This window comes from Myotis myotis, unplaced genomic scaffold (genome assembly GCF_014108235.1).
Source record: "Myotis myotis isolate mMyoMyo1 unplaced genomic scaffold, mMyoMyo1.p scaffold_m19_p_35, whole genome shotgun sequence".
NCBI lineage: Eukaryota > Metazoa > Chordata > Mammalia > Chiroptera > Vespertilionidae > Myotis > Myotis myotis.
The window spans coordinates 1,590,590-1,605,961 of record NW_023416341.1 but is presented as its reverse complement, the minus strand read 5'-3'; the positions used below and the strand labels follow the sequence as shown (position 1 = coordinate 1,605,961).

The 15,372-nt window shown below is 55.8% G+C and overlaps 1 protein-coding gene across 4 annotated transcripts in view; it reads right to left on the bottom strand.

Moving 5' to 3' along the window:
• The window catches only part of LOC118652894 (katanin interacting protein), a 203,712-nt gene that overhangs the window by 29,831 nt on the left and 158,509 nt on the right, over positions 1 to 15,372 (bottom strand). For all 4 annotated transcript variants that reach the window (XM_036303138.1, XM_036303136.1, XM_036303139.1 and 1 more), the window contains one exon: positions 3,133 to 4,003. In XM_036303138.1, coding sequence (XP_036159031.1) covers positions 3,133 to 4,003 — 871 coding nt within the window. The remainder of the gene's footprint in view (positions 1 to 3,132; positions 4,004 to 15,372) is intronic.

Below are 15,372 nucleotides of genomic sequence, written 5' to 3'. Positions count from 1 at the left end.
GAGACTAACATGAGCTACAGAGTTCTGCACTTGAGTTTATAAAAATCAATGGCACCACCATGAGGCGTATGCTAATTGCTACTAAAACAGGAAATGAGAAAGTACGTAGTGAGATATAACAGAGCCATGTTTATTCTCGGTGAACTGCCCTCCAGTTGTAGCTGATGGAACAAGGAGTGGACACCTGACCCGAGTCAGCCAATCAACTTCTCCCCTGAGACTATGGAGCTGGCTGCTGGCGAGAGAGCCAGAACACTGAGTCACCTAGGGCTGTCAGGCCATTTCCTGCTGTGTGCACAAAGGCAGAGAAAGCCGACCCTGAGGGAGGGGGAGGGAAAGGGCCAGCGGAAAGCAGAGGCAGGGCCTGGACAGACAAGGAGAAGCTTCCTTGGTGCTGGCCAGCGTCCTGGCTCCTCTTCCCAATCCCATGCAGTGAGTAGCTACACTCCCTGCCTCTGGGGGTCTAGGAGCGCCTCAAGCATTCGCCAAATAACACCCCCTTTACTGCTCAAACTGGGCTGATGGAATTCCATTCACCTGTAGCCAACTGACCCCTGATAAGGACACTTCCGAAAGGCTGATGTCATGACAGTGAGATGCTCTGTTGCACAAAAGAATCTCCAGGCTGTTTATGGAGCCAATTCCAGGCCCAGGGTGGAGTCTGGCAGTCATGCGGCACTGGCCCTGCACCTTCCCTGAGGGCATGGCATGGCTTTGGCTCTATGTAATGGGCAATTTAAGATTTCAAAGCGACTTTCCTTTTTAGCACGACTGGTTTAACAAGCATTAAATCTGAAGGGCTCAGTTCTTAATGTGTCACTGAGCCAACCAGGGAAATGCCTGGAAAGAAATTAAAGGGAGACAAAGTCTTCCAAACGTGGACACGTTAGAGTAACTCCCAGAGGCTCTGTGTGTCTGTTTACCAGGGAGGCTCGGAACTGCCTGGCTCCGCCAGGCGGGGGCTGATGATGGCCGCGGAAACAGGGCACGTGGGGTAGTGATTCAAGCACGGATGCTGGAGCGGGACACGGGTTCATATTCTGCTCTGCCCTTTCTGGCTGTGTGACCCGAAGAAAGCTGCTTAAAGCTCGTATCTCCTTTAGCTGTAAAAGGGGCTGGCAGGAGGGTGCATGGGCTGGTCCAAGTGCCGCGCCAGCCTGAGAGCGTGGCGCACTGCAGCCTGTGCGTAGCCACGCAGCCATCCCACACGCGGAGGACCCACCACGAGCAGACACCTGGGCCTGAGATCCCATCACAGACAAGACAGTGTCTGCTCTCAAAGAGCTCCCTGGCTCTCCTCTCCTCTCCCACTCCGCTGGCCCCGACACCCAGCACTGGGTAAGTCTCGGCTGGGAGCCCCGCAAGAAGACACGCAAGTCTTACGGACTTGCTCCGTGTCCTAAGCGACATGTCAGGGTCTGAAGGAGGCCCACACTCATCACATTTCTAAGTGGAGGCCTTCGGGCTCTGTCTGCTAGCCAACGATGGCAGAGAGGCTGACGCGACTCTCTCAAACATACATACAGGTGACCTTGAACACCACTTTGCACCGCGCGGGTCCCCTTATGTGTGATTTTTTTCAGTAAATACGTACAGCACTTATTTCAGTAAATGTATTTTCTCTTCCTTATAATTTTCTTAATAACAGTTTCTTTTCTCTGGCTTACTTCATTGTCAGAATATCTACATAATACATCTAACATAAAAATATGGGTTCATCGCCTGCTTGTTATTGAGAAGGCTTCCAGTTAACAGTAGCTGACAGTAGTTACGTTTTGGGGGACTCAAAAGTTATATGTGGGTTTTCGACTGCACAAGGGGTCAGCACCCCGAACCCCCGAGTGGTTCAAGGGGCAACTGTATATTGGTTTCACCTGCAGATACACCATGAGGTAGAGTCACAGAGTGCGGGCAGTGCCAGCGCCTCGATGGTGGTGACGATAAAGAGCAGCAGCTAGCATCTCCTGGTGCGCTTGTGTGCCAGGCACTGTGCCAGGCACTGCACATGGGTGATCTCATCTGATCCCCAGCACCCATGAGATGGGTATTACTGGCAGCATTTTACAGATGAGGAAACTGAGGCTCAGAGAGGCTCCAGGCTTACCCACGATGTGGGTTGGTGTGCTCCCATACAATGTGGAGTGGGGTTACATTCAGAGGACTAGGGGTGAGCCCTGCCTTGGTAGGTCCGAGTGTTTTGTGGACAATAAAGGACTGACAAGCTAATGTTGAAAAAAATGGCCACCACCCATGGAGCACTTGCCATGGGCCAGGCTCTGTTACTATTGTGAAGCCATCGTCTTACTCCTCACAGCACTGGGAGGGGTGCTCATCCCCATTTTCTAGACAAAGCTGCTGAGGATCAGCGTGTGCAAGGGCCTGCTCTGTAAGTCCCAAATCTACATGTAGCAGAGTTTGAGTTCAAATGTTTTGACATCTTGTTGCTATGCTACACTCCCAATAGCCAAATCTGAGTGGAAATATTCAGAAGTCCAGACTCTGGACCCTCCTTTCACAGCCTTAGAGATGATCTACTGCAAAGTTCACAGAGCAGCAGATAAGTCACCAATGGTGAAAATTAGAATAGTCTGATATATTTCTGATTTCTCTTAATAAAAGGAAAAGAGATCTGACACATTGGCCTTGCAGTCCTGAAAGCCAGAAAGAGCCTGAGTGAAGCAGCAGCTGCCCCCTTTAGTTGGGCTTGTGCACTCCAGTTAGCCACAGTCCTCACCACTCCCTAATGCCTTCCAAAATCCAGGCAAGTGTCAATTGCTATTTATCATCATACTTGCATTATTTTCCTAACAGTAAAGGATAAAGTGAGGTAATTAGAGACCAATGTCTATCAGAGGTAGAATAACCAGGTCTAGGTTGGAAAAGTCATGTATTGAAAGAAAAATGAGCAAAGGGACGTATCTTGGTGGCAATGACAAATATATCTACGAGTTTAACAGGCAAAGTATGTCTTGCCCATTTCACTCATTGCTGCCTCCCGTGTGGCTCCTGGTTAAGGAGAACCCCTCGCTTTGCAGATAAGGAAACTGAGGCTTGGGGAGTTGAGTGGCTGGTGCCAGTCAGCAGCCTCCTGCAGGGATGATGAGCCCCAGTCAGACTGCCCCCCGAGCTTACCTCTGCTGGCTGGTTGCCCATCACCGTGACTGCTGCTGAGGGCATCCTTCCGGGCCCTCCTCCCACTAGCGGGGCGCTCCCTGTTGGAGGGCTGCTCAAAGATGTCAAAGTCATCCCTGCAGACGTTGGGGGTCACCCTCGGGGCTCTGTCCTCTGAGATGGCATTCCGGCTGCTGGCCCGCCCTGGCTCGCGCCTGGGACCTTCATCTCCGGCCTCCGCAGGACCCTCGCTGAAGACGTCCTCGTCCTCCGGCACAAGCCCGTCCGTCCCATCGGGTGGCTTCTCAGGACACAGCCAGAGGGGTTTGGGCTTCCCGCCTCCCTGCCTCCTGCCTTTCCCTGTGCAAGAGGGCTGTAGCCAGGCGGGGGTTTTCCCTGGTGCAGAGACCTTCCTGCCTGGGAGGTTTTCCAGCTGCAGAGTCTGGGAGAGCTCCTGGCCCAGCGGAGGGCACTCCACTGGGGGCCTGGGGACAGGGGCACGCTCACCCCCCATGGAGGTTGGGGCTGCTGACGAGCTGACATCGTCCTCTAACTTGGACAATCTGTCTTTTATGCAACCAGGAGAATTCATCCTTTCACCAAATAAAGTTCCTGGTGAAGTAACCGCCACATCCCCTGCCACTCCGGCTGGCTGTGAGCCAGTGACGCTGAGCTCCTCGTCCCCAGCGGCGCCCGCCATCCTCTGGGCACCTCTGCCTTCTTCCGAGGGGGCATTAGAGCTGCTCTCCACCCCCTCAATCTGCTCATTTCTCAGGCCTACTGGGATGCTCTGGTTGGCCGGGGCCTCCCCCCCTCCTTTGTCTAACTGGCCATCAAAGATGAGGCTTTTGTTGACATAAAGCTTCACGTTCTTTGCACCAACGTCAAGATCCTGGAAACACAAAATTTAACAAAACAGAGATGCGTGGTGTCAGACTGATGTCTCAAATTTTAAAGCAGAAGATGAAGAGAAATTGAATGCTGGAAACACGGGCTTTGTGAAACCACAGCACTGGGATGTTAAACAAGGCTCAGTCCCCTTCCTGCGTGAAGCTTACACTATAAATCAAAGGACCTTCACAAAGAGGTGCTTGATGGGCTCTGTCATCGTACCTCCCGCTGGGACATCTGTAACTGCCTGCTAATTAGTCTCCCTGCTTCCTGTCCTGCTGCTCCAACCTCCACCTCCTGTTGCCAGGGAGGTAGTTTCCTGCCAGAGCAGATCTGGCTGTCACCTGCCTGGTGAAACCCTCGGTCTTCACTGCCGAAGGCGGCTTCGCTCCAGTACGTCCTGGGCCTCCCCGCAGGAAAGCCTGCCGCGCACAGCCAAGGCACACCTGGCTCAGTGGGGTGCTGAGAGCAGTGCCGAGATAAGGACTCCAGTGCGGGCTGCTTACTTGGTAAGGCGCTCCCAAGAGTCAGGGCCCGAGAAAACCCCCAAAAGGCACTTGAGCTGGTCACTGCTGTGGGCGATTGGGCTCTATTCCACTGGGGACCTCCAAGGAACCCACAGAAGGCACCTGTGTCCCTCCAAAGGCGGAGGCTGGGCGGTTATCTAATGACTCCCTTCCCTGCTGCTGGAGGTTGCCTTGGGCACTGTGGCTTGGGAAGTCCCTCCCCTCCTCCCCCTGCAGAAAGGCAGAGCCTGGAAGCACCGAGGCTGTGCCTGTCAGCCTGCCCGGCTGTCCCACCTGGGCTGCCCCCCCTGGGCTGCCCCACCTTAACTGTCCCACCTGGACTGCCCCACCTGGGCTGCCCCACCTGAACTGCTCTACCTGGACTGCCCCCCCCCCCCCCCCGGGTTGTCCCACCTGAACTGCTCCACCTGGGCTGTCCCACCTGGGCTGCTCCACCTGGGCTGTCTCCCCTGGGCTGTCCCGCCTGGGCTGTCTCCCCTGGGCTGTCCCACCTGGGCTGTCCCACCTGGGCTGCCCCACCTGGGCTGTCTCCCCTGGGCTGTCCCGCCTGGGCTGTCTCCCCTGGGCTGTCCTACCTGGGCTGCCCCACCTGAGCTGTCCACCTGGGCTACTCCACCTGAGCTGCTCCACCTGGGCTGTCCCACCTGAGCTGTGCTGGAGGAGAGTCCAGGGGATGTGGTGTGGGCGCTGCATGTGTAATAGGTTCTTCTGATGATTCCTTTGCACAGGAATGTGGAGACCCTCAGGCCAGTGGTATGAACTCTAAACCCCATCAGCATATGACAGAGGGGTCCCTGGCTAGGCTTCCTGTCTCCTTCTTCTCCCCAGCACTTCTTTGTTCATGCTGAGAATGAAACCACACCTCCGCCTGCTACTGCCCTGCCATCTGTCCATTCCCCTTCTCATCAAAACATTTCTGAAAAACTGCTTGACTGAGGAATATAACACATACCTCACACAGAAAACAGTACCTTTTTAAAGTGTACAACTTGATAAGTTTTTAACACATGCATATACCCATAAATCATCTTTCCAATCAAAATAATGAGCACATTACCCCCAAAGTTTCCTTGTACCCTGGGTAACCCCCCAACCCCTCCCCAGCCAACCACCGTCAGCTTTCTGATATATCAGTTTGCATTTCCTTTTTAAATAAAAGGAATCACACACTATGTACTCTTCTTGGCCTAGCTTCTTTCTTTCAGCATAATTATTTGAAGATTCATCTTTGTTGTATGAATTAATAGCTTTATTCCTTTTTCTTGCTGAGGTACTCCATTGTCGAGGTGCCCCACCATTTTTTTGCCTTTACAGCACACCCTTTGAGTCACAGCCTCGGCCCCACTGCAGTCGGGTCTTTGCCTCCATCTCTGCATGAACCCACCTTGCCAAGGGCATCAGTACCTGGGTGGAAACTTCCTGTGTGTCTGGGACGGTTCGGATTTACTCCGCTGTCCTGGCCCAATCATTCACAGAACCCTCTTTTCACTCAGAGTGTCCTGTTTTGGGTGGTCAGTTTTAGGGCCAGCAGGTGCCAGATCCACCGGGAGCTCTCAGGCTCAGGCCGAGAGCTGTCAGCAGCACCTGTGCCGTCGCCGCTACTCCAACTGAGCGGTCTCCTTCCCCAGCTTGCAGGTCAACCCGGCTGGGGTTCCTCCCCCCTCAGCCTCCCTGCCCGGGCTCCCCTGCTCCCCCTTAGCCTCCCTGCCCGGGCTCCCCTGCTCCCCCCTCAGCCTCCCTGCCCGGGCTCCCCTGCTCCCACCTCAGCCTCCCTGCCCGGGCTCCCCTGCTCCCCCCTCAGCCTCCCTGCCCGGGCTCCCCTGCTCCCCCTCAGCCTCCCTGCCCGGGCTCCCCTGCTCTCCCCTCCCCGCCTCCTTCAGCCTCCCTGCCTGGGCTCCCCTTAGCTGGGCCTCCAGTGGCTGGTGGGTCCTGGGTCTCAGATTCCTGCTCTCTCACTAGGTGGTCTCATCCAGACCCAAGGCCTTAAATACCATCTTTGTGTTGATGACTCGTGATCATTTTCATCTCCAGCCCTGACTCTCCACCAAGCCCCTAGTGACCATGTGACCTCTCTTCTAGGATATCTAACAGGTGTCTCAACCTTAACACGACACCTCACACAGAATCCTTACCTCGCTTTCCCAAGCCTAGTCTTCTCCCATCTTAAAAATGGTGGCCCCATTCAGTCAGTTGCCCACAGCCCAGGAGTCCCCTCTGACCCCTCCTGCTCGCTCACTCACACGGCCAGGGCCCAGGGGCCCATGGGTCTAACCTCCACACCCCTCCAAACCTGGCCTCTGCTCCCTGAGTGTGCTGCCTCCCCGCCAGGCCACCATCTCTCCAAGAGGTTCTACCGTAACCTGCCAGCGGGCCCCCCTGCTTCCACTCCGCTCCATCACCGCGAACCCACCCCAGGCACACGCTTCCTTCTCTACACAGCAGCCGGTCTTTCTTTTTAAAACAACTGATCAGGTCATGGCGCTCCCTGCTTAAAGTCCCTAATGATTTCATTTCATAAGCTCCACCCGCTTCAGTGGCCAGTAAGGCCTTCCGGTCTGGCCCCTGCTGGCCCCTCTGACCCGACCCCTGTCACTCTCCCTCCACTCCCAACACACTGATCTGGTTGCTGCTCCCTGGTCCAGCCAACTCATTCCCACCCCAGGAAGGAGCACGTGCCCGGAATGCTCGTCCCAGAGCCCTGCAAAGCTGGCTCCCTGTCCTCAGAGCCCTTCCCTCCCCTCCGGCCCTCCCTATCTCAGCACCCTGCTCTATTTCCTTCCGGTCTCTGAAACGGTCTTATTGCCTTATTACGTTATTTATTGTCTCCTCTGCTCAAAGTTAACCTCCAAGACACCAGGGGCCCCTGTGCCATCTTGTCCAAGGCCCAGCAGGCACCCGACACACAGTAGGTTCTCAACAAGGACAGAGAACAAACACAGAGAGGCAGCATGCTCTCTAACAATGTCCTGAAAACAGCCTGCAGAGACGTGGTCCCCGCTGGCGTCACTCCCGGCCACTCTCCACCTGCTCTTGGGAGATGGGAGCTGAGAGCCAACAGGTGCCCATCTACAGCACCCAGCCGCCCTGAGGGGAGGTGGGCAAGCTCTCACACCGGGCAGCGCCGTGGAGGCTTCAGGGCGAGGTGGAGTGAGACCCATCCAGCCTGTGCCGCACCGGCCTGGCTTCGAACCCCTGCTGCAGGACGGCAGCTGCTATTTGCCGACTGTCGAAAGTCGCGATTCTCAGAGCACCGCTTCCGCCTTATGTGGATGTGCTCTCTGCCTACAGAGGCGCAGAGCAGGCGCGTGACGGGAATTAATCAGGGAACAGCTATCGGAGAAGGACAGCATGGGCGGCTCTCAATGACTAGTTCCGCAAAATTACCGCATGGAAACATCTGGCAGGACAGAAACACTCGTTTAGAAAGGAGCTGGGTGGAGGGAGGCCTTCCATCCAGCACAGGCATGAGGTGGGCAGCCTGGCTTTCATAACGGAGTCTGGCTTCCAAATGGGCTTGTGTCCGTTCCTGAACCATCTGGAGCACCATCTGACCTCCAGTGCCTGCTGCTTGGCTCCCGCCAGAAGTGTGGCGGAGAAGGGACTGGGAGGGAAGCAGGCCTGGGCAGGGGTGCAACCTCCCATGCCCACAGGGCCAGGCAGGGAGGCGGGAGGTGAGCTAGGGAGGAACCAGAGGAAGTGTGTGCCGTGGGAAGCTGGGAGGCGTGTGTCCGGCCTGATGCTGCTCATCTCCGCAGTTTCCAACGCCCTGCAGGCCTAACGAGCCATAGCGGAGGGTGGGTTTGGCCTGAGTGGGATCCTAGGAGGGGAACAGGTAGTGGTCACTTCCCTGGTGCCGCCACGTGGAAAAACGAAAAGGCCGTCCTGTCCCACAGTCCTCAGAGCCACTGCACACGGGGGCATAGGCCCGTCTTCCAGAGGGAGACTCTGAGGCTCGCCCGCCCTGAGGCCACACCGCCCGCCCTGAGGCCACTCTGGCTGGCACACCCGAGGTCTCGAGGTCTCGCTGCTGCCTCCCTGAGGTCATGCTGGGCCTGGAGGGGCCTCAGGCTGCCCACCGGCAGGATCACCTGCACCCAGGGGGACTCAGCCCCACTTATCCTTTTAATCATTCCCCGGGGACCAGCTCTCAGACCCACACACTGGCTCCCTCCTCAGGCCATGAGGCCATCGCTGTGGGCACGGGGTGGGAGTGTACATGCTGTGTCTTTCCAGGCCGTCCCTCCATCTTCATGTATGTGCTGACGGAACTGTCATCTCACCCCCCAGGCGGGGCTAGAAGCATGGACAGGTGCGTGCATGCACCATGGAGAGCCAGGGCGGAGGACGTGGCAGGTCCACACCCGCGGCCCCGCAGTAAAGCTCTGTACTGGCGATGTCTTTGGAAATGGAGGAGGGGGAATTCTCTTGCTCCTAAAGAACTAGCCTGCTTCCTGCTTTCCAGTAACCAGGACTCAGTCCCGACATGCATGCGTGTGCATGTATGCACGTGTGCGTGCACGTTTGTGTGTGTGTGTGTGTGTGTGTGTGTGTGCCCTTGTTTCCTTGGCACTGACAGTTCCTTCTTGCTTAATGAGAGCTATTGTTATGCCTTTGTTGACGCCGCCTCGGAGTCCTTTTGCTGCGGATTTTCTAAAGGACGTTGTGGCGGGGGGAAACAGGAACATCTTCCTGGCCCATCCTGCCATGCCCTTCCTTGCAGTTGGCCAGAACAACCAGGTGGGACAGTTTTAATACAACAATTGAATATTATTTTGCTCTAAGACATTTATTGACGGTCAGGCCACTCTCCTCCCTGGCCCAGTGTCAGTGAACACACGAGCTGCTCAGCAAAGACCGATGGGCGCAGTTCCATGGCCACAGCAACCCAAGCGAGGTGTGCACTCTGCACTCACCAGGTCCTTCCCTGCTCCGAGGGCGCACACCTGCCGGACACACAGCCGACAGATCCCAAAGAAAACCACTTGCAGCAAAGCACTGGCCGGGCCTGACTGCCCGCCAGGGAATGTCCGTTAAAGCAAGCCCGTCACGTGCGGCTCCACCTCGGGGGTCACGCACAGCCTCGGGGCCATCCAGGCGCCCTGCACTCCGGCTCTGTCACAGGCTGGACCCTACTGGCCGCTCACAGGGAGGACACGAGCTGCTGGCCTTCACTGCTCTGTGCCCAGAAGTGCTGGCTCCGGAGCAGGAGGACCTGGCAGGGGGGGGGGGGGGGCTGACTGGGAGGGCCTTACCCTGCCCATGGATTTATCAGGGCCTGGGGGACTCTGGGGAGTGAGCTGCTGCCCAGAGAGCCACCCTCAGGCCGCAGGACCTGGCTCCTCCCGGCCTCCTGCTCCTTCCTCATGCTGAGTCAAGGGTCCCCTCTGGGCTCTGAGTTGGGCTGGCAACCTGGGTCTCTGCACCTGTCACCTGGCGAGTGTGCACACTCCCAAGCCTGTCTCCACTTGGATGAAGACCCACCAGGATGAGGGGCAGGCCTATTCCTATCCACACTGAGGACTTGCTCTGGGACTAAACTTGTTCCATCCCAGAGCATCTGAATTGGAATGTTGTTTATGGGGAAAGACCTCAATGACCTTTACATGTCCCCTGGGAGAAAGACCAATGAAAACCATCCTTTGTGATACAGAAGCCTGAAGAAGATGGGGAGACACTGGGACACCTGACAACTACCTGTAAGCTACTTCCTGCTGGGCTCTGGCCAGCCACTGGGAGGTCCCAGCCCCACATCACAGAATCAGGGCAGGGCCTGTAATGGGGCCGAAGGGCCTGGGTCACCAACTGAAGGCCCAATGGTTGAATCTACGCCGGTTTGGCCCGCAGAGCAGTTAAAGACGTCAGAACTAGTTGATAATATCCAAAAACTGAGGCCTTTCACAGAACAATGTGCCCTGCTGGCCTCTCTTGAGAATTCTGGCCACCTGGCATCACGAGCCAGTGCCGAAGTGCCGAGCGATGCTGCCCAGGCAGGGCACAGCTCTCCAGCGACCACATCTCTCTCCATGGGAAGGCAGGGCTGTGTGGTCAGTGCCCGACTGCCTGGGTGACGTGAGCAGCAGTGAATCCCTCATCTCTAGAATGGAGCTGATCGCAGTGCCCACCTCAGAGGACACCGTGTGGAATGAATGAGTTGAGCTATGTGAAGGCCTTCGAGCACCACCTGGCACATATGTGTGCTCAAGAAATGTGAGCTACCATCACTGTCTTATACCCAATCCACTGCCGGGGTGCATGTACCTGCCAAGCCTGGTTGCTCAGGACTAGCATGGCCAGGAACCCTGCTCCCCCAAAGCTTGGGGCAGCAATCTCCCCAGTTCCCGGTGAAGGCGCAGCAGGCACAGGAAGAACCCCATCCACTCTGGGGTGGGGCCTTGAATTACTCTCGCTGCCTTAGGTCAAGACTCCTCTAGATCTGGTCTAGACCTCGGCATGCAATTCCTGCAATTTCATTCAATCCAACATATACCACATGGCCCTCTCAGGGTCCCCGCCTGTGTGGGATGCAGAAGAAAGCAAGTCCACACTAAGGGACCTGGCCTTGGGGTGCAGGGGTCCTGGCCCTGAACAGCCAGGCTTGGCAGGTACACACATCCAGGCAGTGGCTTGGGCACAAGATAGTGACGGCAGCACTTATTTCTTGAGCACATGTTACGTGCCAAGCAGTGCTCAAAGGACTCATTTATTGAGGAGTCTACGCTAGTCTGTAGAACACGGAGTCACAAACGCAAATGCTTGTGGCACCACAGCCGTGGGGGCGCGGGGACTGTGGTGAGCTTGAGAACCACCACACGGCAAGCCCAGAGTGGATGCCATGCTTGGAGTGTGGCCAGCTCACCACCAGCCAGTTTTCCAATGTTGTCAGATGTCTCACACGCTGGACAACATGGTGAGGGCCAAACGAGTACATCTCAGGAGAGACTTAGCCAGGGCACCCCGGAGGTCATCAAAAGCTCAGGAAACAGGCACCCCAAGCCCAGAAGGGTGTGGATGGAGATCCCAGAAGGGCCTGGGGCAGACAGGGTGTGCGGGAGCTTGTGTGTAGAGAGTGTCTTAGCAGAAACTTGGCGCTTCCAAAGGCAGGTGTAACAAGACGGCTGGCACTCCAGGTGCTGGGGGTGGCCGGAGAAAAGCACCACGGAGAGAAGAGTGTGGGGCCGGAGGGAGGTACAGTTGCCTAAGTCCACCGGTTGGAAGAGCCAGAGAGCCGGTCCTGGGCCGTGCGTGCAGGGCCCAGGTGAGCATCACAGGGAGAGCTGACGGGGTGTAAGGACAACTGTGCCCTGCGCTGAGGGGTGACAGGAGCGGTGGACGGTGGCTGTGACTCAGCTCCACCTAAGCTCCCAGGTGTGCACGTGGCCTGGCGTCGCCAGACCTTCCCGTTTCTCAATAAAAGTAAAACTCCATGTTGTCATGTAAAGCCTCCCGATATTTAAATGTTGGCAATTAACGAAAAGGATTTTGGAGACGCCACGTGAGCCGGCTGGAGTCTGAGAGCTGCCGCTGGAGGGCCGGGCTCAGCCTCGGCGTCATGGTTTTCCCAGGGTGCCCGGGAGGCATGTGCTGGCAGGGAACTGCGGCCACCCCAGGCACCCTGCAGCCCTCGCCATGCTGACCCACTGAACTGTACTTTGCTGTCGATCCCCCGTCCCGTCTGCCTGGGAGTGAGCCTGAGGGGGCAGCCCGGTGTCGGATCCGGACCCAAGCATGGGGACTGATAACTCTGCGGGGAGGGAGGCCCTGAGCATGACTGCGGGGAGCGGGGAGACACGAGGCCGCTGCCTGCAGTGATGAGTCCCTGCCGGGCGGCAGGCAGAGGGGGAGCGAGGAGCTGGGTTTGGACGGAGACAGGTTTGGACAATGGAAATGACAGAACTTAGGGCTGGCAGTGAGGGGCGAGAGGGGAGGAGGATTCAAAGGTGGGAGCCGGGCGCTGCTGCAGACGGCAAAGGAAGTGGAGGCCAGGAGGGGCGGGGGGGCGGGGAGGGGGGCAAGTCCCTCCGGGTGTTTATCCAAACGAAATGAATCACTGTTTTGAAGAGATACCTGCACTCCCATCCTCACTGCAGCACCATTTACAACAGCCAAGACATGGAAACAGCCTACGTGACGGAGGAATGAATAAAGATGTGACATACAATAAACATGTCTATGTTTATCTAAATATAGGTGTATACATACATATGTACACATGCACATGTACACAACATGGAATTATTTAGCCACGAGAAGGAGGAAACCCTGCCATCTGCAACAACATGGACAGGCCTTAATGGCTTCATGATTAAGTGGAATAAGTTAGCCAGAGAAGACAGGTACCGCATGATCCCACTTATATGTGGGATCCGAAAGACAAACACAACAGAAACCACACTCATTGATACAGGAAAAAGATGGGTGGTTGCCAGAGGCAGGGCGTGGGCGGTGGGGGGACAAATGGGTGAAGGTGCTCAAAAGGTACCAACTCTAGTTACAAGATACATGAGTCCTGGGGAGGCATGAGTACACGGTCACTACAGTTAATAATACTGCAGCATATATTTGAAAGTGGCTAAGAGAGTAGATTTTAAAAGTTCTCATCACAAGAAAAAACACTTTTGTAACTATATGGTGGTGGATGTTAACTAAACTTTTTACGGTAATCATTTTACAATATATACATACATCAAATCACTACACTACACACCTAAAACCAATATAATGTTATGTGTTAACTGTATCTCAATTAAAATAAATAAGAAAATGAAATGCAGTTTTTCAGTAGCCCCATTTCAAGTTCTCATATCATTGCAGAAAATTCTACTGGGCAGCGCAAGCCAGACCACCACTACATGTCACAGAAATATACCACCAGGGAAATTAACATGCATTCCTTCATTCATGCATCTTAAGTTACTTACTGAGCACATTTCTGTGCATAAGATACACCCTGAGTGTCCGTCCTGCCTCACTCGCCGTGTGGCCAGGCAGAGGGGCATCCGAGGGTGATGCCGTGGTGAAGATGGTGACAGGTGCCTGCTTACTGCAGGCTGGTAGCAGGTCACGAGTAGGTTGTTACAAAGGCAAGTGGATGGGTGGTGGGAGCTGCGGGAAGCCCCCTTTTTGGATGGTTATCACATACTATCAAAGGGAGACAGATGTCACTCTGCAGGGGACACAGTGCTGAGAAAACCAGAGAAAACCCAACAGACCTCAGCTCCCTGCCAAGCTCTGCCGCTTGCCACTCACTAGCTGGGCAAGTCACTTAATCTGGGGAATATAAAAATCTGTGACAAGCCTGTCTCACATCCTCCTCCTGAACCAAGGCAGACATCACGAATCACTCATGCACCTTGTCCTTGATGAACCAGATCTTCCTTACGACAGGCAGCCATTTCCAAGCAGAGTGGGCAAAAGAGACCCCGTCTCTGCCTGCTGGGACCTCACTGAGCAAGCCCCAGATCTCCGTCTACATGGCGGGGCCTGACAGCACGGACCTTGCAGAATTGTTGGGGTTCACTGAGGTGCTGAGGCATCAGATGTTCACTGCGTGCCTCGCCCCTTGCGCCAGTCTGCACACGCAGCCCTGGGAGAGGCAGCTGTGGCCAGCAAGGACAGCGGTGTGCTGCCTTCCGGCATGGATCCGAGCCTCCCACCCTCCTCTCCCCGCAGGCCCCTGTCCTCTGGGCCAGCTCTCTCTCACTGAACCACGGGCCAGCAGAGGGGAAAGGTGCCCATAAAAGTTAGCCTGCGGGCATAGGGCAGTGTGTATTCTCTAGCACCTTCTTTTTTATATTCTAAATAAGCTGTGGCTGGATTAGCTCTCGGTTCTCACTTTTCTTCCTTGGATTCCATACACAAAACACTGTATTAACAAGCTATGTCTCCCAGGCTGAGCTGTATTTCCATGAACTCTCATTCTGCATCCCCTAAAACACACAGTAACAGTGTGCTCCGGAGAATATGACCTCAAGCCAACCTCAGCTGCGTTCCTGTGCGCGCTCTGCCCCCGTCTGTTCTGGCAGCAGGTGAGTGGGTGTGCCCAAGGTGGCGGCGCCTCTGCCAGGGACTGCGCCTGCCACACTCCACTGTGCGTGGGATGCCTGCACCTCTCATTCCTCCAGCCCACAGCTCTGCAAAGCACCCGAACCCACTCCGATGCCTGCTCCTCTCCTTTACGCTGAGCACACAGGGAGGGCTGAGTGCAGGTTAAAGGCGCAGGCCTTGCCCAAAGGGACCAAGCTTATCTGCTCTGTCATCCAGCACAGAAAATCCGCTTTGCTGGGCCTGCGATACATATTCAGCGACAGGGCTGAGCAACAGGGCGCGAGCCTGGGCAGCCAGCAGTTTCATTGCCCATTCCAGAAGATGCTGAGGACCACCGGCCAGGAAGCACCCAGTGGACTTGGTGTGAGAGGACACGGACCTAGGTGCTAGGTGTGCGCTGGGGCCATGCCGTGCTGGGGCTGCATTCAGGGTCTGGGAAGAGCCCCTAAGCACGCGGGGTTGGGCGGGGGGCGGGAGATGGGGGGTCGGCCAGCCTGCGGGGCAGGGGAGGCTGACACTCTCACTGCGGCTTCCTCAGTTATTCCAGTGGTTTGGACTTTCCTTACATTTTAACTTTAGGTGTTTGTTTTTAAAAACTCCAAGACAGGAATCAGAGGAAGCTGTTACTTCTCTGAGCAGCATCATGGGTGAACAGAGCCTTGCACATATTTGTTTTCGAGGGGGCTGGCCGCTGGGTGGGAGTCTCAGCAGGAAGCAGTAGGAGGGCGGACAGGAAGGAGGCAGAGGCACAGACCTCTAAGCAAGCTCGCAGTCTCTCTCTCCTCTGGATATCAAAAAG